The 27,918-nt window shown below is 42.8% G+C and overlaps 3 protein-coding genes across 3 annotated transcripts in view; all 3 read right to left on the bottom strand.

The window, feature by feature from the left end:
- Positions 1 to 425: 425 nt before the first annotated feature.
- Positions 426 to 10,017, bottom strand: LOC142772249 (uncharacterized; the record flags this gene model as incomplete). The annotated part of the gene is made up of 2 exons (XM_075874444.1): positions 426 to 604; positions 8,655 to 10,017. Coding segments are annotated over 2 exons (1,542 nt in total), but the record flags the coding sequence as incomplete, so codon positions are not given.
- On the bottom strand, positions 9,994 to 11,602 carry LOC142771709 (uncharacterized). Its single transcript, XM_075873529.1, has one exon. It carries the CDS (start codon positions 11,542 to 11,544, stop codon positions 10,036 to 10,038), a length of 1,509 nt encoding a protein of 502 aa, XP_075729644.1. The 5' UTR covers positions 11,545 to 11,602; the 3' UTR covers positions 9,994 to 10,035.
- A 1,181-nt stretch (positions 11,603 to 12,783) lies between these two features.
- LOC142772248 (uncharacterized) overlaps positions 12,784 to 27,918 on the bottom strand; it is an 82,662-nt gene continuing 67,527 nt past the window's right edge. The window contains exons 4-5 of the mRNA XM_075874443.1: positions 23,925 to 24,425; positions 12,784 to 13,269 (exon numbers count right to left, since the gene is read on the bottom strand). Coding sequence (XP_075730558.1) covers positions 23,928 to 24,425 — 498 coding nt within the window. The 3' untranslated portion in view covers positions 12,784 to 13,269; positions 23,925 to 23,927. The remainder of the gene's footprint in view (positions 13,270 to 23,924; positions 24,426 to 27,918) is intronic.

Below are 27,918 nucleotides of genomic sequence, written 5' to 3'. Positions count from 1 at the left end.
TTTAACATACTGTCTTCACTATACAACACCCCCAACCCCCCCCCCCCCCCCTTTTTTTTTTCGTTGTAAGCAATAATGTAGTTATCGTCCATATGAGACTATATGTTCTCTTGGTCAATCCCCCAGAGTGGGTATGAGCCATGGATTAGAGGATACAAACAAACAAACAAACAAACAGGCTCCGCTGTTTTGCTGCAAAAGGTCAGCTATTCTGTCTTCCGGCTTTCTGAATTTATTCAGGGGTTGCTTTCGAACACCTTGGGATTCCGTTCGACGCGGACTCGAGGCTCTCTCAGTGGCCATTCGGCCGCAATTACCAGTCATACTATAGGCCGCCGGCTGCCGGTTCCAACATGGCTGGCTCATACCCGCTCGGGTATGTCTGAGCCACAGGCCGTTTCTGTACAGCCTCCAATAGCAGGCAGTCACACTGGTCCGGGGGATTCACCTCGATCGAATGGTTCGACATTTTCGCCGGACGGGGACAGGGCGCTGCTCGATGTAGATTTGCAGAATGCGCCAGTTACTTCCGTTCCCGCAATCCCCGACGTTCCCGACATCCAGTTGCCTGCTTCAGCGGGTGTGGCGCAAAATGCAAGGCTGCCTGCCGAAAGTGGTCAAATGACGCAAGCTTCTTTTCACCTAGTGATCGCACATCAGAAACAGATCCACGATATTTTATTCGATGCCTCATGTAAGGTACCTTAATACCCATAGGTCCCAGATCATTTGTTTGCTCCGGCAAATTGTACAGGAGTGTGCTGATATCCGAGCAATTGCAGAAAACCAGGATGGGCGAATGGACGTACTTCGTCTCCAGTTGGCCCTGTCGAGACATTCGGCTTCTCTCGGTGCGGCACTCTCGGCTCCGCGGCCTGTCCAAACGGTCGTGACTTATGCGGCGGCAGCCGCGCGGAGCACGGCGCGTCCTACCGCGGTCCCGCCCGTTTGGCCTGAGACTTGTTCTCACCCTGTACTGCCATCGCACTGGTCTGAAATCGCTGACCAACACACAACGCACACCACCAGGCGAGAGCATGAACATATTATGTTTCTAACCCCACTCATTCCGCCTACCAATCCTGCCAATGAGGTCACGAAGATTATTAAGTCAAACGTTGACCCTATTAGGGAAAACATTGGCGAACTGACTATCAGAAAGACACGTCATGGATTAACAATATTAACAAACGACCATAACGCTATTACTAGGTTAAAGAATGCACTTGAAAAGAACGCAATCACAAGCACGTCATTGTCAATCCGATTGCCCCAAAAGCGAAAACTTCGCGTCAAACTCACTGGTGTAGACTCCGATATTCCAGCCGCCAACATCATCTCACAGCTAAACATGCGCAATCCGAACCTACATTTAGACCCGACCACATGCCGAGTGGCGGTATCGTACAAGGAGCGATCGGCCAACTTCACACATGTGCTCGAAGTGGATCCTTCCACCTGTCGCTCACTGCTTGCTCAGGAGCGAGTTCTTCTCGGTTGGACAGCATGAAGCGTGAGTGAGGACTTTCATGTGCCATTGTTCACGTATTGTGCAACGTACGGCCATACAAGAAAGTCCTGTCCTGTCGCCAACGAACCTGACCAAGTGGTGTGTACGAAGTGCACGGGTACACATCTTGGCGAAGCATGCACTCTAAGAATGAACGATCCAGGAATTGTTTGCAACGAATGCCAAAGGTCGCAAGACCTAGTTCTCATCCAACTGGACACGAAATGTGTCCTATATTACGAGAACTTGTCGCCAGCATGAGGGCCAGATTAGACTATGGATAATCTAGGAGGCGTGTACATCAAAGAAGGACGCAGCGGCCTTTATAACGTGCAGTGTTATTTACGGTTTCCTGCATTAGTGCTCGCATCCTTTTCGACTCGTCTATATGGACCACATGGAGGTCGCTGCTTTTGCCGCTATCCCTCTAATTACGGCATATTCATACACGAAATTACACCATATGACACACAAATACAAGTAACTACACATCCCACAAAATTACACGATATTTCTTTCCTCAAGATATTTGCTGGTTGCGCGGGTCACACTGCAATACATTAAAAAAGGCTCCTTACAGCTTTTCGCATTTTTGTTTAAGGAAAGGCGTTGCGCTTGTTATTTAAAATTGATCAGAACTATCATGACTCACAGCAATAACTTAAATTTTTACAGGCTAATCTAGACGATACACGTGATGCCACAAAATTATTGATAGAACACATGACGCAACAACACTTCAATTTCGCCTTCGTGTGTGACCCGCACATCCGTGCAGGCACTGTTCAAGGCATACCACACACCATAACAAAGTTCCACGCACCAAACAATCCTCGCGTCGTGCTTCTAGTACACAACACTAATTTTGACTTCTTCCCGTTACACGTAACAGATTTGGTTGTTGCAGTAAAGTGTGAAAGCCTTGACCAAACATTAATACTGATAGCTGTATATACACCGCCGCAAAGCCCTGTTGACCCAGTTCTGGATGAGTTGCAATGTGTAATTTCATTGATTACAGATTGTACTGCCATCATAGCCGGAGATTTCAATTCTAAGCATAGAATGTGGGGGCCAGCTATAGGGGATGTTCGAGGCTCTCAAGTAGTCCAATTCGTGACGGCGAATGACTTAGTCATATTAAACAACCCCAACTCCCCTCCAACTTCCACAACTCCGTATGCAGATTCATGGATAGATTTAACCATGGTTTCGCATGACCTCACTCGTGATGCTTACCATTGGAAGGTTCTCCAAATTTCTACCCTCTCGGACCACAACTACATTGAATTCTCGTTCTCGCAAGCACATACCAGCAGTGCTAAACGATTAACTAATCTAGGAAGAGCGAAAATTCTTGACAAATTAAAGGACGACACTTGGTTCACAAAGATACTCGTCTGCCACATTGGGTCACCTGAAGCTTTAAACATTGGTTATAGACAAGTTTTATGCCATATACTCAGCTTTAAGCCAACGTTACTCACGACGCATAACATCGCGTAGTAAATTAGGTAATGGTTGGTGGACACCAGAATTGACTATTGAACGTAAGCGTGTTCGGGCTATGCGACGATGATACCAGCGAACAGCTGACCCCCTCCTACGAGGGGGTCAGCTACGAGGGGATATGTATCGCAAATTGTACGTTGATGCATTCTCAACCGACAAGGACAAAATCAAGAAAGCAAAATCGTCGTTTGATAAAGACATTTGTGACTTTCTCACTAAGAAATGTTTATATGGTGATGTTTTCGAAACCGCATTTCAAAAACACCACCAAGTAACTTTTCTTCCTCCTCTAGATTTACCTAACGGCACTCGCACAGCTTGTGTAATTGAGTCTGCCCGGCTAATACTCGATACATTGGTAGTAGTGGACAGCTGTTCTGAAGGCAACATGCACCACATTATCATGCGTAACATTACGGCTAGTCCTTATCCGTGGCATACTTCTTACCCTCCTTTTACAATATCTGAGATAGGGTGCGCGATGAAACAGGGTAATTCACACTCTGCTCCTGGACACGACGGATTAACCTACTCGTTCATTAAAGAATTATTTGAATACCATCCTCAATTTTTCTATTTTATCTTCAATACCGCCTTAAGAATTGGACACTTCCCACAGGCTTGGAGAAGAGGGAAAGTAATATTCATACCAAAGCCAGGACGTCCACTCAATTCGCCTTATGCATATAGACCAATAGTTATGAACTCTGTATTCAGTAAAGTATTAGAAAGACTCTTAAGTGCTCGTCTGTATTATTTCCTGCACAATAATAATCTTCTTCACAATAATCTATACGGTTTTACGCACAATAAAAGTGCTACTTTAGCACTATACACACTGCGAAGGAAATTGGCTACATACAAGGCAGCCAAACTTCCTACCATACTCATATCTCTTTATTTTGTAGGAGCATTCGATAGTGTTTGGCATCCTGCAGTCTTGAACTTTTTACGCAAGCACAGGTGTCCACAAAACTTGTACTTTCTACTCAAATCCTTTTTATAGAACCGCACTGTAACTTTTTCAACCGACGTCTCAGAAGAGACAGTTCGTACAACAATTGGCAGCCCGCAAGGATCCCCTATCAGTCCGCTACTGTGGAACATAGTAATACACAGTTTACTCAATCTTCCCGTGCTACCCGACGTACACATACAGGCGTACACGGACGATACCATCATTGTTATCACAGATAAGTCAAGACTTCGATTACAAGCAAAGGTTGAGCATGTTCTGGCTTTGGTATCTGGTTGGGCACGAGAACAAAAAGTTACCGTAAGCGCCGAGAAGTCGTTCTTCGTGTACTTTAATAATGGACACATGGGTACATCAAAACGCTGCCCATCTATCTGCATGGATGGCATTTTTCTCAAACACAAGAAAGAAATTAAGATTCTAGGCGTATTATTTAACCCCTCTTTAAATTTTCATGCCCACATTGACTACATTAAAGGAAAGGCTGAAGTGTCCACGGCCTGGCGCCTCGCATTTGTTAAATCGCACCGTTCATTAAAAAGTACACTCATTAGACGACTCTAACGTCAACTGATATTGCCCACTCTCACGTATGCATCTCCGGTATGGTGGCCTATGTTCCCATCAAAATTCATTAGGGCGCTAGTTTTATCAGTTCAGCGAACCGTCTTAATTTCCTTAACAGGTGCATTTTACACCATACGTACGTCATTCCTACAGATTCTCGCTAAGGCGCCTCCGTTACCACTAGAGTTGGACAGCCAATCTGCAGAATTTTCCTTATTCATACTCCGGAACGTAACTTATTATGGTGTAAAAACATTCAAACTGGCTGACATACTATATCCATGCAATCCGTGAGCTCATCACCCCAGTAAAAAATATAAATTTAGTTTCACTAAACTCTCACCATCACAAGAAGCGGTTATTTTCAAAACAATAGCCATTCACGTATACACTGACGGCTCACACACGTTCTACACGGCGGGTGCGGCATATATTGCTTTGACAAAGGATGGAAAAATCATAACTGTCAGAAAATTTCAGATCCCCGACGCTTCAAGCGCATACGACACGGAATTGATAGCATTCAAAGAAGCCCTTCATTTCGTTTTTACAAACAACTTGAACACACCAGCCCACACTTACACATACTGTCTATCGCTTCTAATGAAACTTTCAAGTCTCACTGATAACGATGAAAGAATTCGGAACATTAAGCTGCTTCTTAACCATATAATCTCGTCAGGCAAAATTATAAAATTGTATCATGTACCTGGCCATATGGGAATTTAGGAAAATGAGCTAGCTGGCGCTGCAGCTGCATTAGGAGGGAAATCAGGCTTCGTGTGTTACGCCAAAATATCAATTCGGTTAGTACGAACTCAGTTTCATAAAATCTTGAATTCATATTGGCACACCCATTGGCAGACTGAGGGACCTGAGACAACGCTATTTCATTGGATCACAAGTCCGTACAAAATTCCTCAATGGTTCCCCCCTCCTAAAAACCTAACACACTTATTATCTTGTCACGGACACTTTCAGTATTATCTTCATCGATTCAATATAAGTGCATCGGACAGGTGTATGTGTGGTGCACCTTGCTTGAGCGAACAACACTACTTTAATGAATGCCCAAACACGCAACACATTGTGACCCATTTACGTGTGCCCAAAAGTGATACAACACTACCTGCGCATTATTAAGGGCTATTGACCAATAGAAAATCTCGCGCGTATCTACTTCAGTTAGTGACCGCCATGTGCAACTCTGTTTCTATGACATCCACATGACACGCATTAGCTACCAACACTTTATCAGGACGTTGCTTCATACTCCGAATCACCTCCCTATCACAACTTTTGCGTGAATGCTCTCGATTACAGTCGCAGTTATGCCAACCAAGGAGGGGGAAAACCTCGGCGACTGATAACGATAGCATCACTGCTCAATTTTGCCTAGGTACTCGAACCATAGCATCCGCAACGCTTGCGCAAGTACCTAATCCTGCTTCCCCCCTTTTTTTTCTTTTTTTTCTTTCGTTTTTTTAAAGTTGTTACTATTGCGAACGGCGCCTTGTCTAAGTTCGCAGCGGCAAACAGGCTGCCCAAGTTTCCCTGCTGCATGGCTGGTTGGAACGACAGCCCGACGTGCCTGGCTACATGACTCTTGGTGAAGAAATGGGCTTCGACATCACAGAGGCCACTGCTACCATCCTCGTAAACGTTTACCCATCCTCAAGACCACTGGCTCGCATCCCACTTCGTTGTTTGTTTTTGGACTTTCTGCATTCAACGACAATGCATTTAAAATAAACACACACACATGCACACACACAAACACACACACACAACACACACACACACACAACACACACACACACACACACGAACTCCAAAAACTCAAGTGGGGGAGATACACTGCTGCTGCATATCAACCTGCTCATTCCTGAGAAGCTAACTAGTTTATTCATTACGGTTTCATGCCGCACTTACTAGGTTTTACCCATGTTATTTTTTTAACTAATTGGCTTTTAAAAAAAAATAAAAATTTGGGAAGTTTCCCCTCATCATTTATGTCAGATTGGCTTGAGCCCGTTATACCTCCTTGTGGTACAAGCTACCCCCCTTTTTCCTTTTAGTTATTTTCACATATAAGGGGCGGAAAACACACACGCACGCACGCACACACACACACACACACACACACACACATATATATATATATATATATATATATATATATATATATATATATATATATAGAGAGAGAGAGAGAGAGAGATGTGGTTCACCAAGACCACTTTGATTCTGCTTATGGAGAAGCTAAAGCCTTTTGGTGCAGCAAATCAGCCTTTTGGAGCAGTTCCCTGTAACACATTTCCAAACGAAAATTTCAAAGACACGCAGAGCTGTTGTAGTATTATTCTATTTAACTAAATAAATACATGCATACATAATCAAATATTTATTTCTACACAATATCTGAAATGGTGCACCAACTTTCCTAGAAACAGTTTTATTTATTTATTTACATAGTTCCTGCAACGCCGTAGTGGCATTACTGCAGGGGGGTATACATAAGAAGTCATAGAAAACATTTCTGCGATAAGACGCCAAACATAGTGAAAAATTCAATTATAACAACATATAAAAATAAAAAATATTTTAGTACAATATTGCACATGACAACAGGTACCAAAAGAGAAGTACCTATGTCACAATTTCACAACGATGAGAAAAAAGCGCTGTTGTCACTCAAGTTCACTATACCTTCGGGAAGTTCATTCCAGTCTCTAATTGTTTTTAAAAAGAAGGAGTTGGCAAAAGTAGTGGTTTTGTATGCGTATTCTTGTATTTTATGTGAGTGTTGGCATCTTGTGGAACGATATGTTGGTGCTAGTAGGTATTCAGACTTATTAATTCCTGTTAGGTTATAATATATGCTATGCAGAAGTTTTAATCGAAGTTTCCGTCTTCTAGATTTTAGAGTTTCCCAGCCTAATATGGCCTTTATTTCTGACATACTAGCGAATGGGTCGTAGTTGTTGCTGACGAAACGGGCTGCCTGGTTTTGGACTTTTTCTATTGTTTTTGCAAGATACTTTTGAGCCGGGTCCCAGATAACACAAGCATATTCAAGTATAGACCTGACAAGAAGGAAGTAAAGAGTTTCTTTCACCTCTTTTGTTGCACAGTGAAAGTTTCTACGAATAAAAAACAACGTTCTACTAGCCTTTGAGATCATTTGGTCTATGTGTCTGTTCCAATGGAATGATTCTGTCAAGTAAATTCCTAAATATTTACACTCGGGCACTTTTTTGACTGCCTCGCCATTAATACTGTATGTGCACTGGATTTTTGAAATGTTCTTTGCAAAGCTGATGTGGTTGCACTTCGAGATATTTAAGCACATATTCCACGTGGAGCACCAATGTGTTACCGTGTTTAAGTCATCTTGCAATAATTCAGTGTCTGTGATTGAAGTAATGTGACGGTAGATGACGCAATCGTCTGCGAATAATTTTATGCAAGATTTTATGTTATATGCTATATCATTTATATAAACCAAAAATAACAGCGGACCTAGAACGCTACCTTGTGGCACGCCTGAGGTCACGTTTACATATGAAGACGTTTTAGAATTTAAAACAACACACTGTTTACGACCGCTTAAGTAATTCCGTAGCCAGGTTTGCAGCTTAGCATTAATATTCAGTGAAGCCAGTTTAATATCTAACAGATTATGTGGGACCGTATCAAATGCCTTGCGAAAATCGAGAAATAATGCATCAACAATGTTGTTACGGTCAAGCGCAGTCAGTACGTCATGCTGAAATTCAGTTAGTTGTGTGACGCATGAACGACCCTGCCGAAATCCATGCTGGGAGCGGGCAAAAAAATGAGTAGATTCGAGATATTTGAACAATGCGCTATAAATAACATGTTCTAATAATTTGCAACAGGTTGAAATTAAGGATATGGGACGATAATTTTGTACATGTTTTTTGCTTCCCGCCTTGTGTACAGGAACCACATTGGCTGTTTTCCAATCCCTTGGAATAACGCCGGTGTCTAGAGACAACTTGTACATTATGCATAAATATTGTGCAATAATAACGTGACACTTTTTAAGTACATGAGATGATATACCGTCAGGCCCTGTAGCCTTAGAGGTGTCTAGAGTACGCAGCAGACTATCCAAACCAGCGTAATCGATTTCAATTTCCGCCATTTCATTACCAATATTTTTTGAAGGTAGCATTGGAGAGTGTTCAGTTCTTTTTGAAAACACTGACTGAAAATAGGCGTTAAATGCTTCAGCTTTCTCCAAGTCATCCGTTATAGTTTTTTCCTGGGTTAAAAGGTCAGGGATAGCTGTGTCGTCTTTTCTGTTGCTCTTGACATACTTCCAAAAGAATTTTGGATTACACTTCAAGTCTGTGTTTAGCTTGTCAAAGAAGACACGCTTTGCCTGTTTTAGTTTTAACTTAAGCTCTTTGTTTACACTTTTGAGCTTTGTTTTATTTAGTGCTGTTCTCTTTTTAAGAAACCTTTTATGGGCATTCGCTGCTTTTCTAACAAGTTTGCGTATCTCAGAGTTGAACCAGGGTTTGTGCCTCTTTCTGCATCTTAGACACCTCTGAGGTACGTACATATTCACCAGCTCTGTAACCTTGTCACGGAAAATTTGCCACAATTCATCCATGCCGCATGACTCCGATATGCATAAAAAAGTGGGATAATACAAGACCAGCTCTTCGGAAATGGCATTAAAGTCCCCTCTGTCGTACATGAAAACATTTCGAGGGGTTTGCTTACACGCAGGTATTCTAGAAACGTTTAACTCTGCAACAACGCAACTATGATCACTAATTCCTGGACATACGTTTGTGTGAACAATAACATTTTCGTCATTGCTTAGTAAAAGATCTAGTAAAGCGTTAAACCGAGTTGGTTCGTTCACATATTGTTGTAGCCCATAGACGCTCATTAGTTCTGAAAAGGCAGAACAATTTCGATTTTTTTGTGGGGCTACACAGTCGGAATCCCATTTCATATCGGGCAGATTGAAATCCCCTCCCAGTATTACGCAGTGAGATATTTGTGATAGTATGTCGGAAAGTTGAATCAAAGATTCATTGTTGTGGTCAGGTGGGCGGTAAAACGATCCAAAAACGATGTTGTTTCCCTGGGGAAATTGGACGCGGCACCATACTGATTCAGTTTCATTATCAAAAACAACTTCTTCGCTGGCAAGGCTACTTGAAATTAAAAGAAACACGCCACCACCATGCCTGTTTCTATCTTTACGGTACACTGTAAAACCTGGCGGAAATATTTCTACATCCAATACTGTGTCGTCAAGCCATGATTCGGTACCCATAACGATTTGCGCTTTCACCGTTTCAAGTAAGATTGTAAACTCATCAATTTTGTTTTTTAGGCTTCGACAATTGACCACCAACAATACTGGTGTAAAGCTTTTTGTGATGGTATATTTCCCATTTGTTCTTAAGCTAGAATGATCATGTCATTTCCGCCCCAATATCTGAGCATGCGCCCGAAGAGGAACTGGTTGGTGCATGTCAGTATCCCAGGCAAATGCTTGTCCATTGATTACCAGCTTATCGTAACTTAAATGTACACGATTTTTCTTGTCGAGCTGTTTTTCTTTACTGTACTTCCAAAGCTGCCGGCGTTTTTCTTGAACTGCCTTGCTGAAGTCTTCTGATACGCTGTATGACGTCCCCTTGAATCTGTATGCATTTCGCAGAACAGATTCTCTTGATTTCGATCCTGAAAAGCTAGCAATTATTGGACGAATTCTTTCTGTTTTGTAGGCCCCGAGACGATGAGCCCTTTCTATTGCTATATTTTCCAGCTTTAATACATCCGTACAGACAGACTTAACTAGATTTTCGGATTCTTCCCAAGTTTCCTTTGGATGACTATCTGGTATTCCAAAGAATACCAAGTTTGTTCTCCGGCTTCTGTTTTCTAAGTCGTCTAGTTTGTCAGCGAACTTCTTTTCTGTTTCCTCTAGTGTAGTAAGGCGCTTTTCAATTACATTAGTTTTAGTAATCACGTCGTCCAGCTTTTTCCGAAGCTCATCCTGAGTTTTAGCAATGCCCGACAGCTTTTCCAACACGGTTACCTGCCCTGACTGTAGCACCTTTAGCATTTCTTCGATTTTACTTATCTGTTCTCGCTCAGGCACAGACATAGGGCCAGGGTTTTGTTCTATGTCACCAGCCAAGAGTAGTAATGTCTGAGAGGCCACATCGTAACCCTCCAAGACAGACCAATTCAATGCGGCAGCCATACACTCGCGAGAAACAGCATAGCACGTCCAGATAAGCCATTTACCGTTAATGGGACACGACACTCTAAAAAGCATGTCATCACTGCTTCTAAAGCAATTACAACGGCATAAATAACTAACCTGATACATTGAACAGAGTGAGTGACGGCCGAGAAGAGCGCCGTGTCCCAGTGGGCATTGGTTCAGGGGCTCCCTTTTGTAGCCAGCAGTAGGCGGATCCGGAAGCGTACCACGATGCTTTGTCATCCAGCTCGTTTCGATGCGCAGATGGCACCGCTCCGAGGTGCTTGGTGAATCTAGTAGATCATGCGTAGTCGCTTGTGGAATGCCAAGAGCCGCTGGCCATGTGTCGATCGGTCGAAATGCCACGGGTGTAGCATACGTCGCCGCCGCTGCCATGAGCCCGATCAGCACCTGATACATTGAACAGAGTGAGTGACGGCCGAGAAGAGCGCCGTGTCCCAGTGGGCATTGGTTCAGGGGCTCCCTTTTGTAGCCAGCAGTAGGCGGATCCGGAAGCGTACCACGATGCTTTGTCATCCAGCTCGTTTCGATGCGCAGATGGCACCGCTCCGAGGTGCTTGGTGAATCTAGTAGATCATGCGTAGTCGCTTGTGGAATGCCAAGAGCCGCTGGCCATGTGTCGATCGGTCGAAATGCCACGGGTGTAGCATACGTCGCCGCCGCTGCCATGAGCCCGATCAGCACCTGATACATTGAACAGAGTGAGTGACGGCCGAGAAGAGCGCCGTGTCCCACTAAATTTTTATTCTAAATTCTATTTTATTCTAATAAAAGTTCTAAATTTTTATACATCTTCTACCAAAGGTGTGCGTTCAAAGGTTCGTGGGGATGGGGGGAAGGGTGCGCAATGTATGCCACATATTTTGACTTGAAGACTGCTAAGTTACTCATCATTCCAAGATGAGAGGGGGGTTCCCCTTTCCTTTACTTCCATTTCTCCGGTGCTATTTCACCCTCGCCAATTATTTCTTAAAGCACGTGGACAAGGTCAGCACGGAGGGTTAAGCAAATCTGTTTTTGTGCATGTCAACTAGACATGGTGTCATATCCGCTCGCCCCGCCAAAAGAAACAAATCAAATGAAACCGTATGATCGCACCCAATGGTCATGCGAGACATGGCCAGACAGGCGTGCATCTGCATGACGAGAAAATCAATTCATGGCCGAAATTTCTTGTATGTCCACCAATCGAAAGCATGTGAACATGCGAGGTCAACAAACCACTGGCGTAGCAAACTGTGCATAAAAGACGGGAAATTTGTAGCTCGATTTCTTTACAAAGCTTCTAAAGTTTTTTCTGCGCAGAAAAAACCTCCTGAATGTTCACCTTGCTGGCTGCTGAGATACACAATGAACGAAAGAAAGGGAAAGGCTCGTCTTTCATTGTTAGGCTCCACATTAATTACAACAAGAAAGCACTAATTATATAAATGTGAAGAGACTGAAGTGAATGAAACGATAGCTCACCAATGGCAGGAACTGAGCCTGCAGCCTTCCAATGATACGCCCGTACCTCCAACACCAGAGTTACTCCGGTGGCGATTCTGCCATCCACATTATGGAGTATCTATGTGGATTTTAAAACTAAGAGTGTTGGTCAGCGGTGTTAGTAGTTATGACATGTGAAATGCCTTTTTTGTGTGTGCTAGCTTAACGACATATCAGACCTTTTTATGAGCTGGCAGCTGATCAATAATCCCAGCACGCATATTTGAATAGTTCAATTCGGCTTCTCCTCACACTTCATCACATCATGGAGAAGCCTGCTTTACGTACAAGTTACAGACATCTCCAGCAACAGTAGAAATAATATACATGATAAAAAATCCCAGAAACATGTTCACCATGCTGCAAGTGTCTCGAAATCATTTCGAAAACATTATCTTTTCAAACTGAATGAGGTGGTATTATGATAAACAAAACAAAAGAAACTTGCCTTTTTCAACATTTTATTGCAATCTTGTATTGCCATTGTGGGCATTATCTAATGGTCTTCATTAAAGTGCCGTGAAAAAAAAAACAGAAAAGACTAGCCATCAAAAATTTTATTCCCACCCTCATTTTTACTTGAGTGTTTATCTTTCCAAGCACACATTGTCTATGAAGACTCACTTGGCGCACTATGTGTGAATATCATAGAAAAGCGTTACTTTCTTGTGCAGGCTCAAATGTGTTTCCAGGATCCCTTAGCACAGTACCAACAGAGCCACTCTTGACCATATCCTATGGCAATGTCGAGCATTAATCAGAAGTTCTGAGGTCGCGACCTCCAATGAAGACCTTCGGGCGCGTTGTCGGACTGCGATGCTCAGTACGGGCCTAGACAATCAACTCTGGGCGATCCAGCAGGCCAAGGAAGCTGCCGGGAGGCACGGTCTCTCCGTTAACTCCTAGGTGCGAGCCCAGCCCAGCGATCTCCTGCAAATTAGTAACGTTTGCACAAAAAAAGATGTACTGCAGTGGACACAAAAAAAGAGATGCTCCCCTGTGAGGGTGCAAGAGTGGTTTATAAGACCACACGGCCGATTGATTGCATCGGGACACAGGTGGCACTCAAAGGGACGCACGCCTGGTAGGAAATAAAGCTGGGATTTCACATGTCTTGTACTTGCTAACGTATGTGCACTGATGGAAGAAATGCAGCCCCCCTTGTGAGAACATGATTGACCGATGCTGCTTTAATAATGCCAAGAATGGGGAACCAACAAAGACAAAGAACTAGAGAGGCATGTAAACCACTTGTGCTCTATGCACAAAATCAGACTCCACAAAAACCAAGCAATCAGGAACTGCTGCAAAGTTAACTTAAGTAAAAACTAATCTCTGTGTATCCTCATGTTAGTGCAGCGGCGCAGAGCAGTGTGCAGTGAGCAGAGCATCGATAAAACGCCTTACACGAATTCCCAATTCTCTCTACATCAATACTATGCTTACATGCAAAAGCCTGCTGCCAGTACACAAAGGCCTGACTAAGATGCGATTCAGACAGACAATACATAATTAACCACAATTATCTTCATTAGTGACAACAAATTAGGCACCTGACTATTAGGCTAATTTCTTTTCAAAGAATAAATGAGGTTGTGGTGTATCACACTTTCGCTGCACATAAGTTCCCAACCGGTGATGCACATATAGCAAGCATCGTGTGACACTTGAATACATGAAGTTATGAAAGAAAATGTGATTGAAAAAAGTTGAATTGAAAAGAAAACTGGAAGACAGAAGAAAGAAAAACATTTCCAAGGCTTCCATGAGCATCACAAATTGTGATGGTAAAAAATGCGGGTCCGCTTTTGTGTATATCTAGTTCTCTATTGTGCATCACCGCAAAAAAAAAGTTCTACATGCTTGAAAAATGGCAAATATTGCACCAGTACACAAAGGCTGCGATGGGGTACGTACAACAATGTCTTTAACACTAGACTCCAGTATTATACTCGGAACATTATTCATAAATTGTAAAACATTTTAAAATATTTTATTTTTTCGTCCATCTCAACATTGTTTTTTTGTAGACAAGGCACCTGCAAAGTAACAAGTAGAACAAGAACAAATGAAAACTGTCACTACATGGAATTGTACTTCAGCATCAGGCAATGCACACCGATTCTTGCATTTTTGTGAAGTGCACAATAACCTTTGAGTAAACTGAAATGCCATACAGAAGTGTTTACAATTCAATGACCCAGTACGAGTCTCACGCAAGTTTCCATCTATCTGTAGATGAATTCTGTAATTAATACACTCTTTAATGAGATATTTACCGAGTCAGGTGGGACAACCTTAGAGGTAGCGCAACATAGGTGATGTGAAGAAATGATCGATAGGTTAGGAGATGTATGGGTATGACAAGTGATAGTTAAGGCATGAGGAAAACAAAATGACAACTGAGGTGAAATAATATTAAACAATGTGCTGTACAAAGGAAACACGGACACGAAAGCCAACGAAGAAGTGAGCTTTGCGCAGCATCTTGTTTAATACCGCAACAGCACCTTGATTAGCATCATGATAGCGTTTTCACAAATGCTATCCTGAGCTAATTATAAAGTGTTTACAGTATCAATACAAAACAGTACCGCGAAAGAATTACTTGATATTTGAACCCATGAAGTATATGATACAAAATGAGTCAAAAGAACACAGCACGAAATAAACTATAATATATATAGAAAAGAAATCAGGAGAATCATCAAGGGTGAGTATAGCAACACCTAAACGATCCATTCTAGTTTGTTATGCTTTCCTCCAAAGCCGACAGTCACAACATCGTGATCAGTGAAACTACACAATATTTTAGTCAATTTACGTTGCACAATTTCTAGATGGTGCATTTTTTCTCAATTTCTTTTCAAAGAATAAATGAGGTTGTGGTGTATATTAGCATATCAGCAGTGTATGCCAGCAGTTTCGAGAGAGACAAAGGCCAAAACACAAAGTGTAAAATTAATGTGCCTGCAAAAAAGCCAAAGCTCTGGACACAGCGCAATACAATTCACGGGAGGGTGGGGCTTTAGCAAGACATACCAAACAAAGAGAAGGCTGCATATCCAGAGCTCTGTTTAGACAGCATAATCTGAGGAAACATGTCAGCGGGAAAACCCAAAATGCAAATGAGTGTTTCGATGGTATGCTTTGGCAGCGTGTTTATAAATATGTGCATGCTATCCGGGGAAGTTTTTGTCTGTAGGATCGTTTATGTCAGTTTAGCAGTGGAAATAGTGGCATGATGGATATCTATAGGCAGGCTGTGAGCTGTCAATATCCTGGCTACTGCAGTACAGTAGCTTATGTCAGCATGAACTAAACTCACTTGAAGAAAGACAGCTGCCAGTCAATGGCTGACAAAAAAACAAGATAAAAAAAAAAACAAGGAGCTTAGAAAAAAACTAGGAACAGTCAACTCACAAAAGCTAAGGAAGGACCCTGTTATGAGTCTGGCTGCTTTTAGCGTCCTGCAACCTTCCAATGGTGCATAAAGCAGGTTTGGAAAATACATTCTTGTTTCTCCCAAAACTTCATTTTTAGTAGTTTTTTATTCTGTAAAACAATCATGACTTTCAAATGATTCAGTAATTTTAAACAGAACTCCCCATGCTTCTTTCTTGAACAGTAAAATATGTAATCGCACAGGTCCCAGGATCGAATCCTGGCTGCGGCGGTTGCATTTTCGATGGAGGCGAAAATGCTGTAGGCTTGTGTGCTCAGATTTGGGCTCACGTTAAAGAACCCCAGGTGGTCGAAATTTTCGGAGCCTTCCACTACAGCGTCTCTCATAATCATATGGTGTTTTTGGGACGTTAAACCCCACATATAAATCAATCTCAATCTATGTAACGAACAAGGCTAATTAAAAATCACCAATTATTTCTGATGTTATAAGGTTTCAATTGAAAAACAGTTGTATGAAAATAAATAAAATTGTTTTTTGGCCACATTATGTTTAATATCGAGGACAGCGCAAAGATTCTAGTTCACTGCACAGTCTTGACTCTGTAATGTCCACGAGCAGTTACGTCTTCAGAAAAATTGCGAGAAAACGCTGACTGATTTTACTTTCCTTGTACAGTTGATTTTAAGAAAAATATGAATGAAGTTTTGTTTGAGGCATAGGTTAATTAGTAATAATTGTTGATAATTATATTACTATCATACATTACAGAGAAGAAGAAGAAGCCGAAGTGTGCGAAAGCTTCCACGATGGCTCCTGCCTTATTCAACGTTATTGCGACGCTACTTTGCGATTTCAACGTTATATTAGTGCACAAGGACTCTGCAGGAGACACAAGGACTCTGCCGACACGATTCGGGCACAGTGAGTGCTTGTTTCTTGCATTTTATTGCACCTCCTCCATTGTCGCACGCCCGCCGACAGCTAGCGAGTGCCTTTTTCGCTCTAATGTGGCCCGCGCACGCTCGCGCGTCCTGTAGCTGCACTGTCTCGCTGAGCAATGCAGTACCAAGTGACAGGCGAAGACATTGACCCGAAGGAAATCACACCAGACCGAGCCTGGCAGACTGCCTTGTGTCGCCGGGCGCTAGCCCAAAATGAAAGCTCCAAACGTGCGCCGTCATATAGCGCTTCGAAACGCAATGAGCACAAACCCCGCAACAGAGAAAATGTGAAGAACAAAATTATTTGAGCAAGCCGAATGCCTCAACTACCAAAGGACATCATCCGCATCATCATTAGACCCAGAGGGGGTCTTAACATTGCTAGGGTTTGCCAAACGACAATCGCTGAAGCCATTTCGACTTCGGCAGGTATCAGCCCATTGGAACAGCAAGCAGACACAATCTGCCCCAATATTAAACAGAATATCTTAGTGGCAAGCACTTCGAAGAGAGAAAATGCTAATCACTACGTGCACGTTAAAGAAATCCGCATCGCTAACAAGACCTATGAAGTTAGTGCCTACGAAGCAACACCACATTCTACATGCAAAGGCATCATTCGAGAGATTCCCGTGCAAGACGGTTCGGCGGATATTGGTGTGAAGATTGTCAACGACCTCAATCCACTAGCCCTGGCTGCCAAGCCCATCGGAATTACCACCACATTGATCGTGGCCTTCGATGGACATCGTGTGCCTAATTTCGTGCGATACGGATCGGTGCTACTTCAATGTACACTATACTGTAGACAGATAGATATTTGCTTTGCCTGCAGTCTGCTCGGCCCTCGAGCTGATGTTTGCTCGAACCCTGGAGACGTAATCTGCCGAGGCTGCAGTGTGCCGAACCCCGAGAAGGAACACCGCTGTACACCAACATGCAAGCTTTGCGGATTAGCCCACCTGACTGCCGACAAGGAATGTAAAGAACGCTACCACATTCCAAACGTGGTATGACAACGATGAGGTGAGCGAGCACAATCGATGCGACACAACAACCGTCGTGAAGAAACGAACGAGTTCAATGCAATCGCTGACGATGACTAAGCCTCGAAGCTTTCTACTGATGGCCAATCCGACAGCAGCCAATCCCGGTCCTTATACTGTACTCGTCCCAAGAACCACTCCATGCGTGCATCGAGATCCCGGTCCACCCTCGGACCCATTTCCACAGCACACGAATTGGGACCCCAACCAGATCTATACCGCGGGGCTACTCCAGGTCCTGTTCCAGTTCCCATCCAGGTTCCTGGCCCAGGTCCTTCTCCGGATCCCACTCCAGTTCCGGGCCTCACGCCGGTTCTAGGCCTCACCCCAGTCACACCGGGGTCTCCCGTCAACGATTGCCGAGCCCATCAGCACCACCATCGCCAGGCAACACCAACAAGAATAAGCGGGGAACTCTCACTCAAGCGGGGAAACGGAAACACTACATCACAAGTAGAGTCAGGTTCACTCCCAGAGCATGATACACACACCATATCTGAGATAGCGATTTTAAAGCACGAAAACGCGCCGATGAGAGAAACAATATAACGACTGCAAGATGACTGCCTTCTGCACCACACGATTGGCTTCCGATCAGAATTATCCAATCAGGAATCCATGCTATTCCTAAAGCACCAAATTCTAGATGGCGGAAACAATTGAGACACTCGTGATATACTCGGTCCCAATTTATAGAAGGCATTCAATACCATAATGCACTCGTCAATCTTGAAAGCGATCGCAGCCCTCGGCCTGAGGCATCGATTCGACTTTATCCGCTCCTTTCTTACTCGACGCAGAGCAGTCCTCCGCGTGGGAGATCTATTGTTGAAAGAAGTAGAGCTCGGACAGTGAGGCACTCCTCAGCGATCCCTCCTTTCGCCGACCCTCTTCAGCGTTGTGATGATCGGGCTTTTCGCACAACTTTCAAAAATTGACGGGCTAAACCACACCATCTATGCAAACGATGTAAGCATATGGTGCTCCACAAGGTCAGACGGCTTATTCATTGAGTCCGGCCTGCAAGAGGCCATCCACATTTCCGATTCCTACCTCGACCACACCGGTCTCAGGTACTCACCCGCGAAGTCAAAGCTGTTGATATATTTGCCCAAACGCCGGGGTGCCAAGCCCAAAGGATGGAAACCTCCTGCGGAACGCAATATCACCCTCCACACCAGAGATGGTCATACATTCCTCAAGGTAGACACCATCAAGGTCCTCAGCATAATCATTGAGTCCCGCGGAACCAACACCCGAACAGTACACAAGCTCAGAACTAAGACTAAGAATGCCATACGACTCGTACGCAGAGTAGCCAACCGACACCATGGCCTCAAAGAAGACAACCTGCTGGGTCTTGTACACGCGTTTGTTTTGTGCCATTTTACCTACGTTGCTGCCATACACAAATGGCTACGTGCTGAGCGTGATAAACTCAATGCGCTTATTCGCAAGGTGGTCAGACGAGCCTTTGGCCTTTCTATCATCACTCCAACGCACAAACTCCTCGAGCTAGGCATACATAACACGCTAGAGGAGATCGTCAAAGCTCAGCAACGCGTGCAATTGACTTGACTGACCACCACCGAAGCGGGCCGCCATATTCTGCGTGAGCTCGGCTTCTTCTCCTTGACGGCCAGGGATCCCTCAGAGTTGACTTTAATTCCCCGTGAAATCGCTGACGTTATGACAATCACTCCTCAAGCGCATAGACATGGAAGCGGGCAACGTCTCGCTCGTGGACACCGCTGCCTATCACATCACTTGAGCCTTGACAGCAGTTGCAGTATCATCCGCGCAGCAGATTCTTAACTCTGCCGCAATCCTCACCCGAAACCCCGAAGTAGCACAGCAAGTAGCTATAGCTATAGGTATGCTCGACAGCAAACGGAAACTCATCTACACCTACTCCAGACCAGCCATCAAAGCCTTTGAACGTGGAGTCATCCCCGACCAGGCGTTGCGTATCCTGCGCAGAGCGGACCCAAGTGCCCTGTAGCACCACACTGTCATCTGGTTCCCCGCCATCTCAACCAGGTGCCCCATTCAACCTCAACAAGATCGCCCATGATTCAGCGCATGCACTTACTGACCGCGCCGCCACAGGGCAACCACATCTCGCTGAGTTGGAGAGCAATCAGGATGCACCCATTCCGTACAACGACATAACAAAGTAGTTTTGTCTTGAACGCCGCATTTTTCCAATCCCACATCGAAAACTTGACAGACCACAGGTGCTAACCCTACGTCTATTACAGACACACACACAAACCTTGCCAAGCTTCAAGTTTATTATCCTGATGCATACCTCAGCGACACATGCCACTCGTGAGGACACACGGCGACACTCGCACACATGCTCTGGGTGTGTAGAACAATACCTCCTGACTCTACCTCAAGCAAGTGGGAGAGGTCCCTCAGGAGCTCACTTCTCGCCGACCAGCAATAGGCCATCCAGCAAGCCCACGAAGAGGCTGCCTGGTACTCTCTGTCGGTCCCTACATAGGATACGCCCGCTACACGCGTTTTGCAGGACTGCAAATAAAGTTTTTCCTTTCCATTCCATCATACATTATGTAAGCCAGTGTAGCTTCTTCATAATATGTCAAATCATCAACAGCTGCTTATGACACCTATAGAAGCTTTATTGAGATATTATGTTCAATGTACCAAATATAATACATTGGGCTTTACAGGGTTAATGTATGGTTACATTGACATATTTTGGGTAATTTTCATAACCTATTTGTAAAAAGTTGTAAAATGCATTTTATAAATAGCCTTTCTTATGCCAAAAAAAAACTAAGGAACAAAATCGAATACGATTTAAAAAAAAGTGGTTACATACCTTAAAGTGTACAGCTACTTTACATTACTGAGAGAAATAGCATATATTATGTTAATAAATACAATGTATTGCGGGGTAGGATGGTGCATGAATAAATTAAAAATATCTCCAATTTGACTTTTGATCTACGATATTGGATATCCGAGTTTGGAGTGTTTTTGCGTATACTGATACATGAGTGTCTTTCTTCAACAAAATTACAATATAGCTTTGCAATGAAAACTATCTTTCCAAATTAGCAAATTGAATAGCTATTTGCAGAGGCTGTCTCATATTGGGTATGTTTTTTTTTTTTACCATAGCAATGTGGCCAGGAAGGCCATTAGAGTGTGCTGCCATGTACAAAAAGAAAAATATCTACATAGGTTTCACAAAATACTATTAGGATGTGCAACATTTTTCTTTTTTTTTTAAACTCCTGGACATGTATGGGTATGATAACATGTTTAATAAGGGCAAGGACATACTGCGGCACCATTTGCCAGAATCTTCCTGAGATGTATAAAACGACATTATGCAGCGGTACGGACTGTGCAAAGTGTTCGACAACTCCCAGAATTCAGGCTGCTCAGCCGTGGCTTTTTTCGCTTTGCAAGGATTGTTTGCACTGTTTCACCAGATTTAATGCCGGACTATTATACTTAACAATTATATTTCAGTAAACGGAACTTCACCCGTATATATTTTTGTCTCCTTAATACTCGCTTACACTACCAAGCTTCTCTGTGCGGCGTGTATATACTAATGTGATATGATGCAAGAACGTTGCGATAACTGCACCCTTAACTTGCTTGACAATTATTTACAATTACCGCATCTTATTTTCAGTGACTTTGCTGGCCGTGGGTATCAACCAATTCGTGTACCAGCAGCTCACCACATCTAGGCTGCTAACGGAAGAAGAGAAGCCCTAATACGCAATGCAAAAGAACTGCACCAGGACAAAATCATTCTTGCGGCCCCTTGCTACAGAGAGCTGGAAAAAGCTTATCGGCCTGGTGTGAATCAGAAAAACAAATTACTAAGCGTACATTCCCGGAAATTCCAACGTTGTACTTACAGAAGATTTTAGCCTCAACAAAGCACACAAAATCTTTTTCGCAAAAGTGCATGCTACACACGCAATAATGAATGCAGGATTGCTATGCCATTCTCGGTTTTATGGAACATGCGTCTCGCTGCATCTATGTTTTGGGGATGCAGGGAAACTCACACCAGGGTAAGAAGTAGAGACTGCACAATGAGTTTGTGTAACTACACAAGGGCCGAACAGAATGGTTACTGCAATCTCACGCATCAGGAATCATTCTTTTTTGCCTAGTGCGAATAAAGGTAATAAACTCCTATGCAGTACAGACTCATGAAGTATACTGTGGTACAAACCGAACATTTCTAAACTCCAATTTTGAACACAAATTCTTTGCGGACGACGAAAAAAGAAAAGACAAGTTGTCGCTCAGTGAGCTACACACTTGAGGATGAACGCCGATTAATTTGGCCAGTTTCAGTTTTATCAATCCAGGATATCACTGCTGCGACATTTTGAAAGGGCTAAATCATGTTTAGGCTCACTCGAATGCATACAACACAGCGGTATTGAGTGGTCAACAAACATGTAGATTAAAGAAAATCGCAGCATATCCACGAAGTGAATGATGGGGAGTGGGGCGAAGCATCCGTCCGTCCATTCGTTCTTGCTTCCGTTCGTCCATGCGTGCATCTGTGTGGCCGCCCGTGCGTCCATCTGCCCATTCGTGCGGGCGTCTGTTCGTGCATCCACACGTCCATCTGTGCGTCCGTCTCTGCGTTCGTTCATGCATCCGCTCTTACGTCCATCCATCCGTGCAGCCATCCGTCCGTCCGTCTATGCATCTGTCTGTGTGTCCGTTCGTCCACCTATTTAACACTCCAAGTACTACCACCTCACATCTTTTCATCATATATTCCTCATATAGAAGCACCGTCATACAGCCGACATTCCAAGGACTGAACGAGAGGAGGCACACGCACACTTTCTTACGGCTTGCGCTTCGGGTCTACTTCCCACCTTTAACCACCTCGAGTTCATGGTATATACTAGTGCACTGTATTCATGGCACTGCGGCCCGACGCTCGCTAAACCTTTCTAAAACCAAGGAGGTTACACCCAAGGAGTATAACGTAGCAACCCTTTCTTGTCAGATAGTGCTCAATGTACATGCCAACGGCTGCTAAGGGGTAATGAGAGACAGGAGAATTCGGCTTTTAGTTAACACGCACGCTGTGATTTTTTTATTGTTCAACAACGCACAGCAGAAATCTCCCACTGGCACCACCTTTGAGGTCAAAATTTAAGACTGGTTACACACTATGACTACTACTACTGCTACGAGGGACAAACGGGTGCCACTTTAAGGAGCTTTGCTCAAAAAATGAGCTGTCTCGGGGTTGAAAGCGAGTGTGCTGCACTAACGACGGCACAAATGAGTCACATGATGTCGTTTACCATGTCACAGCGACAGCAGCACCAGCCTCTGCAGCGGCTGCCCTCGATACTAATACCTTTCAGTATGATATGACCATATGAGTGATGTATATTTAAGTGTTCCCACGTATGAATGATTGTTTCAAATATACAAATGTAAATCTTTACCCCAGATTCCCAACTAAAAAAATCTGTACTAGTATTTGCATGGGTTCTTTGTTATTTGCTTAATTGCATTTATTGTAGCCTCTTCCGGACAAAACCTAGAATTAGCTTGCAGTATGTCTAAAATAAATAAAAAGATAAAGATACCTAAACATTCTTGTTCTCAGACTGGTTCAAGCTATGAGACATTCAAATGATTCCCAAAATAAATTTGGGAGAAGGCTCACAAATAAAGTGCCTTATAATTCATTACATGTAGTTTCTAACTATTATGCAGTATTCTGACATCAAGAGAAACAAATCAAGGGGGACAAAAGCAATAGTACCACCACCATAGCTGAATATGCAGATTATCAGACATGAAATTAAAAAAACTATAATCTCTAATCCTTTTTCCTCGCACCTTCCACGAGGCACAAAGTTCAAAACCAAGTGCATGTGGCCGCTCACCAGTTTTTCTCATGAGGGAACCGTTACCTAGAAGAAGTGCACGATAGTGTGGATACTTGCTTCTCAAGGAGGTGGCCTCTTCTTTGCACTTTCTTCTACCTCACGTCTTTCATCCCATGTATGCATGCCGTTATCACTTGCCAAACTAAGATAACTTACAAACCCCAAACTCAAACTACTCTTTCTCTGTGCCTTCTAATCAACGAGCTCTCTTAAGCCTGATATGCCTCCCCCTTACAGAAGGCAGTAAACCACTCACTTTTCACAGCTTCCTGTTTTTATGACGACAGGACATGTGGCCCACGAGGTGCCGTTTCCGTGAAAAGGATGCACTGCAGTGATCACAGGAAAAAGGGCGCTCTCCTGTGTGGGTGCGCACGTGACACTTGAGGTTCGTTCTGCATGAAAAAGACGCACTGCAGTGATCACAGGAAAAAGGGCGCTCTCCTGTGTGGGTGCGCACATGGTGCACAAGGTTCGCTTTCTGAGAGAACGATGCACTGCATTGGTCACAGGAAAAGGGACGCTCTCCTGTGTGTGTACGAATGTGGCCTTTAAGATGACTGCCTTGAACGAATGCAGCTGGACACAAGTGGCACTGGAATGGCCGTTCGCCGGTGTGTTTGCGAAGGTGTCTTCGCATGTGTCCACTCTGCTTGGTAACATAGGTGCACTGTCGGCAGGAGTACAGTCCATCTTCTACGGACATGAGTGAATGGTCCTGCTCATGCGATGCTGCACAAGAGATAATGCAAAAAGAACCGAAAGGGCATTGAAAACCATGTTACCTACATTGTCTGCAAGTGGACTAAAGCACCAGGTAATAAATGATTGTTGCTGCACTTATAAATACAGTACATGATTACCTTTGCCTATTTAAACCATATGTTAGTGTAGAAGTAGCTGTGGAATGACAACACGTTTTACAACATTTCCGAATGCTCGACCTAATACATGCAAAAACCTGCAAATGCACATGGACCTGATTAAGATGGGATTTCAATACTATGCCTAAACCATCAAATGCCTTAATTGTATCCAAAACATTAGGCATTTAATGCACTTGTTTTGGCACATAGCTGTATAGCAACAGAATCGGTACTCTATTTCAACACATGAAGCATAAGAAACAAAATATGAGTGAAAAAGGTAAGTATGAAAGAAACTGGAAACTATGATAGAAGGAGAAAAATTTTTAGCAAGGAACCGAATGACATCACAATTTCCCACTAATGACATAATTATGTAATTTGCATAAAAAATTGGTTCTCCATGCATACTAGTACTGTTGATACACTTCCCATTAAGGCCTCTGTCCTGCTCAAATGAAAGCTTAATTTACCACAAAATACAAAGAGAGCTATTCACTGCATATTATTTCACACACTTACATGACCACACACACTTCTCACAACATATCCCACTTTATCATAATTGTTAACAAATCCCACTCTATTTTAACAATAGAGTGGGATGATCAACTGCTAAGGATATGATCAAAATGATCAACTGCTAAGGATATAAGACAAAAAATTGCACTGAAATCAGCACACTAAATGTGATTTCGGCATTACCTGCAAAAAAAAAGTAAAGAAATGAATTATCAAAGTGAGAATTGACTTATTTCGAGGAGTTCGTAAAGGTCTTCGATGAGAGGGTATTACATAAAGGTGTGAGAAAAAAATATATACAATGTAATAGATGCAAAGCAACCATAAAAATTTACAAACAAAACAACACTTGCTTAAGCATAATCAAAAAGGCAACATAATAACAGAACCCTTTGGAAGTATTAAAAAATATTTAAAAATGCAATACAATACAATAGAATAACATAATTATAGAGCACAAAATAAAAACTAAATGGGTTATTCAGAAGACACCAGAACACTGAACTTGGTTATTTTTTATCATTGAATTTTAAAACATTGCTTTCTAAGACTCCAAGGCAGCTGGTTCCATTCAATGATGGTTTTTGGAATGAACGAATCAGCGAAGGGTGAAAGTACGGCAGGAAATGAGTTTGCAATAGTGATAAGACAATCACGGCCTTGAAACATGGCTAAGGGTTACTGAAAGAAGTCATCATGAAGATATGGATGATGATAGCATGTATGCAAAAGAGATAAGTAAGCAAGTTTACAGGGATGAGAAAGGTTATCAACACCAGCACGAGCTTTTAAGGCAGTGACACAGTGAAACGAGAGTAGTCAGAGAAAATGAAGTGAGCAGCAGGTATCTGCAGAGATTTTATGTTATCAATTATATACACTCAAACGTCGATATAACGAACCCAGATTTAATAAAAAATTGGTTATAACGAAGTAAATAAAAACAGTCTTGAAATAAGTAGTATTAGAAATGAACTTTTATAATAAATTCTTCAATATGACAAACTTAGTTTCATGTAAGATGCAACTAAGAAATAACGATGTTTGAGTGTATGCTGGTTCTAGGTCCCATATGGCAGACACCTACTCAATTTTAGGGCACGTTAAGGTAACACACGTAAGTTTTTACGCATGTGCAGGCACTGCAAGGCAGGGTTTAGCAGCTGCAAAAAAGTTCCAGGAAAAGTCAGATCGGAGGTGAAGGTCCAGATACCAGTATAACGTGGCTGACATTGTACGAGTGTGATTAGATGTATATGTGGTAGGGAAGTGGCAAGAATTTCTAGTGAAGGAGAGGAGTTTAGCCTCGCAGCGATTTGGCCTCATAGGCCACGATGAACACCATGAATTGATGGATTCAAGGTCAAATTATAGGTAATGCTAGTCCTCTTCATCACTTCTGATGGCACGATACAGAACGATGTCATCAGCAAACAATCTAATGAAAATGGTGCGTTATTGGTGGCAAAAGAGAATACAGAAACATTAAAGCAAACATAAGTGGTTATTACTCATCATGTGGCACTGTGAAAGGAGTAAATCAAGTTTGTCAATATTATTTCAATACTTTTTTGAGGATTATACAGAGACATACAGAAAGGTTTTACAGAGAAAAGGCACAATGAAGCAATACCAGACTGCTACTATATTACTAATATTTACATATTGCAGTGAAAGATCAAGGTGCCAACAGCAAGTATTAAGAATTACAGTTACTTATTCACAAAACTGTTACTCATAGCACATATAGATAGGTAAAGATGTGCGTTAGTAAACACCTGGACTTGTGCTTTGTCAGGCAGGCACAACTTCTTTACACTAAAGCTTACACACATGCACACACCACAATGAAATTATTACAGGCTTCCGAATTTCGATTGAATTACAGTGCAGAAACTGAATAGTCATTTTCACTCATTTCAATGCAAATGGTCTTTAGTAGCAGTCCACAGACACGTCCACATCACTGTCACATTCTCATGTTCATAATGCATTAAGCTCCAGCAAATGTGTAAAAATGGCAAATGATTTCCAAGAAGGTGCAGGTGCAATGCATTGCTGTCAATATTCGAAGCATGAAACTTCTTTGCTTCTTTACAGAGGGGATGAACACATCTGCAAAAGCACACAGAACACTGTTAAAGTCACTAAAAGGAACACAATATGCTCAAACATACTTTCACTATTGGCATCAACTGGGCCTGGTCGTTGGAAATATTTTAATTACCATTACTACCATACCTGCACCAATATTCTTTCAGTAATACGTAAGGTGAAACGATTTATAGTTTTGAAAAAAAAAAGGCTCTTCGCATAGGCCAGCTCAACTCTCAGCACTTGAAATTGTGAAAGAAATATTGAATTTAAAAACACTTCAGGCAGTGTGATGCAGAAGCATAAAGGATATGAATGCCCAGAGAACCAAACCAGTGAGCCAAGTATTCATTATCCCAATTAGCACACCATATGTGGGTTGACTATAATAAACAAAGCTGCAGTGGCTAAATAATACTGGGCACATGAACCATAGATGCCATGAAACTGAATGGCTGCATTGGGTACATGTTTTTCAAGACAATTCATAGGTCTATTTCTTTTAGTTTCCATCAGTAATGAAGTGGTGCATTATGAAGTTAACACCTGTGATACTTCAACCAGTGCGTAAAGACAATTCTATGCACTACAATTTCTTACATATTGCTGTCCCTCTTTCCCATCTATCGTATCAACAAACGACCAGACAATTCAACGGTGACACTTCACGGCGGGCTGGCGAGTCATCACTACACAGCCAGGAATCCACATAAGTAGTTCGACGCAAAGGATCATTTAATCTACCAGAGGTCATTATATAATCCGGTT

Source organism: Rhipicephalus microplus, chromosome 9, assembly GCF_043290135.1.
Source record: "Rhipicephalus microplus isolate Deutch F79 chromosome 9, USDA_Rmic, whole genome shotgun sequence".
NCBI classification, from domain to species: Eukaryota; Metazoa; Arthropoda; class Arachnida; order Ixodida; family Ixodidae; genus Rhipicephalus; species Rhipicephalus microplus.
The sequence above is the reverse complement of the archived record's forward strand: the minus strand, read 5'-3'. Positions and strand labels throughout refer to the sequence as shown.

What these genes read in the sequence shown, in the direction of transcription:
- LOC142771709 (XM_075873529.1), bottom strand. Translation starts at nt 11,544, where the DNA reads ATGTATCAGGTGCTGATCGGGCTCATGGCAGCGGCGGCGACGTATGCT.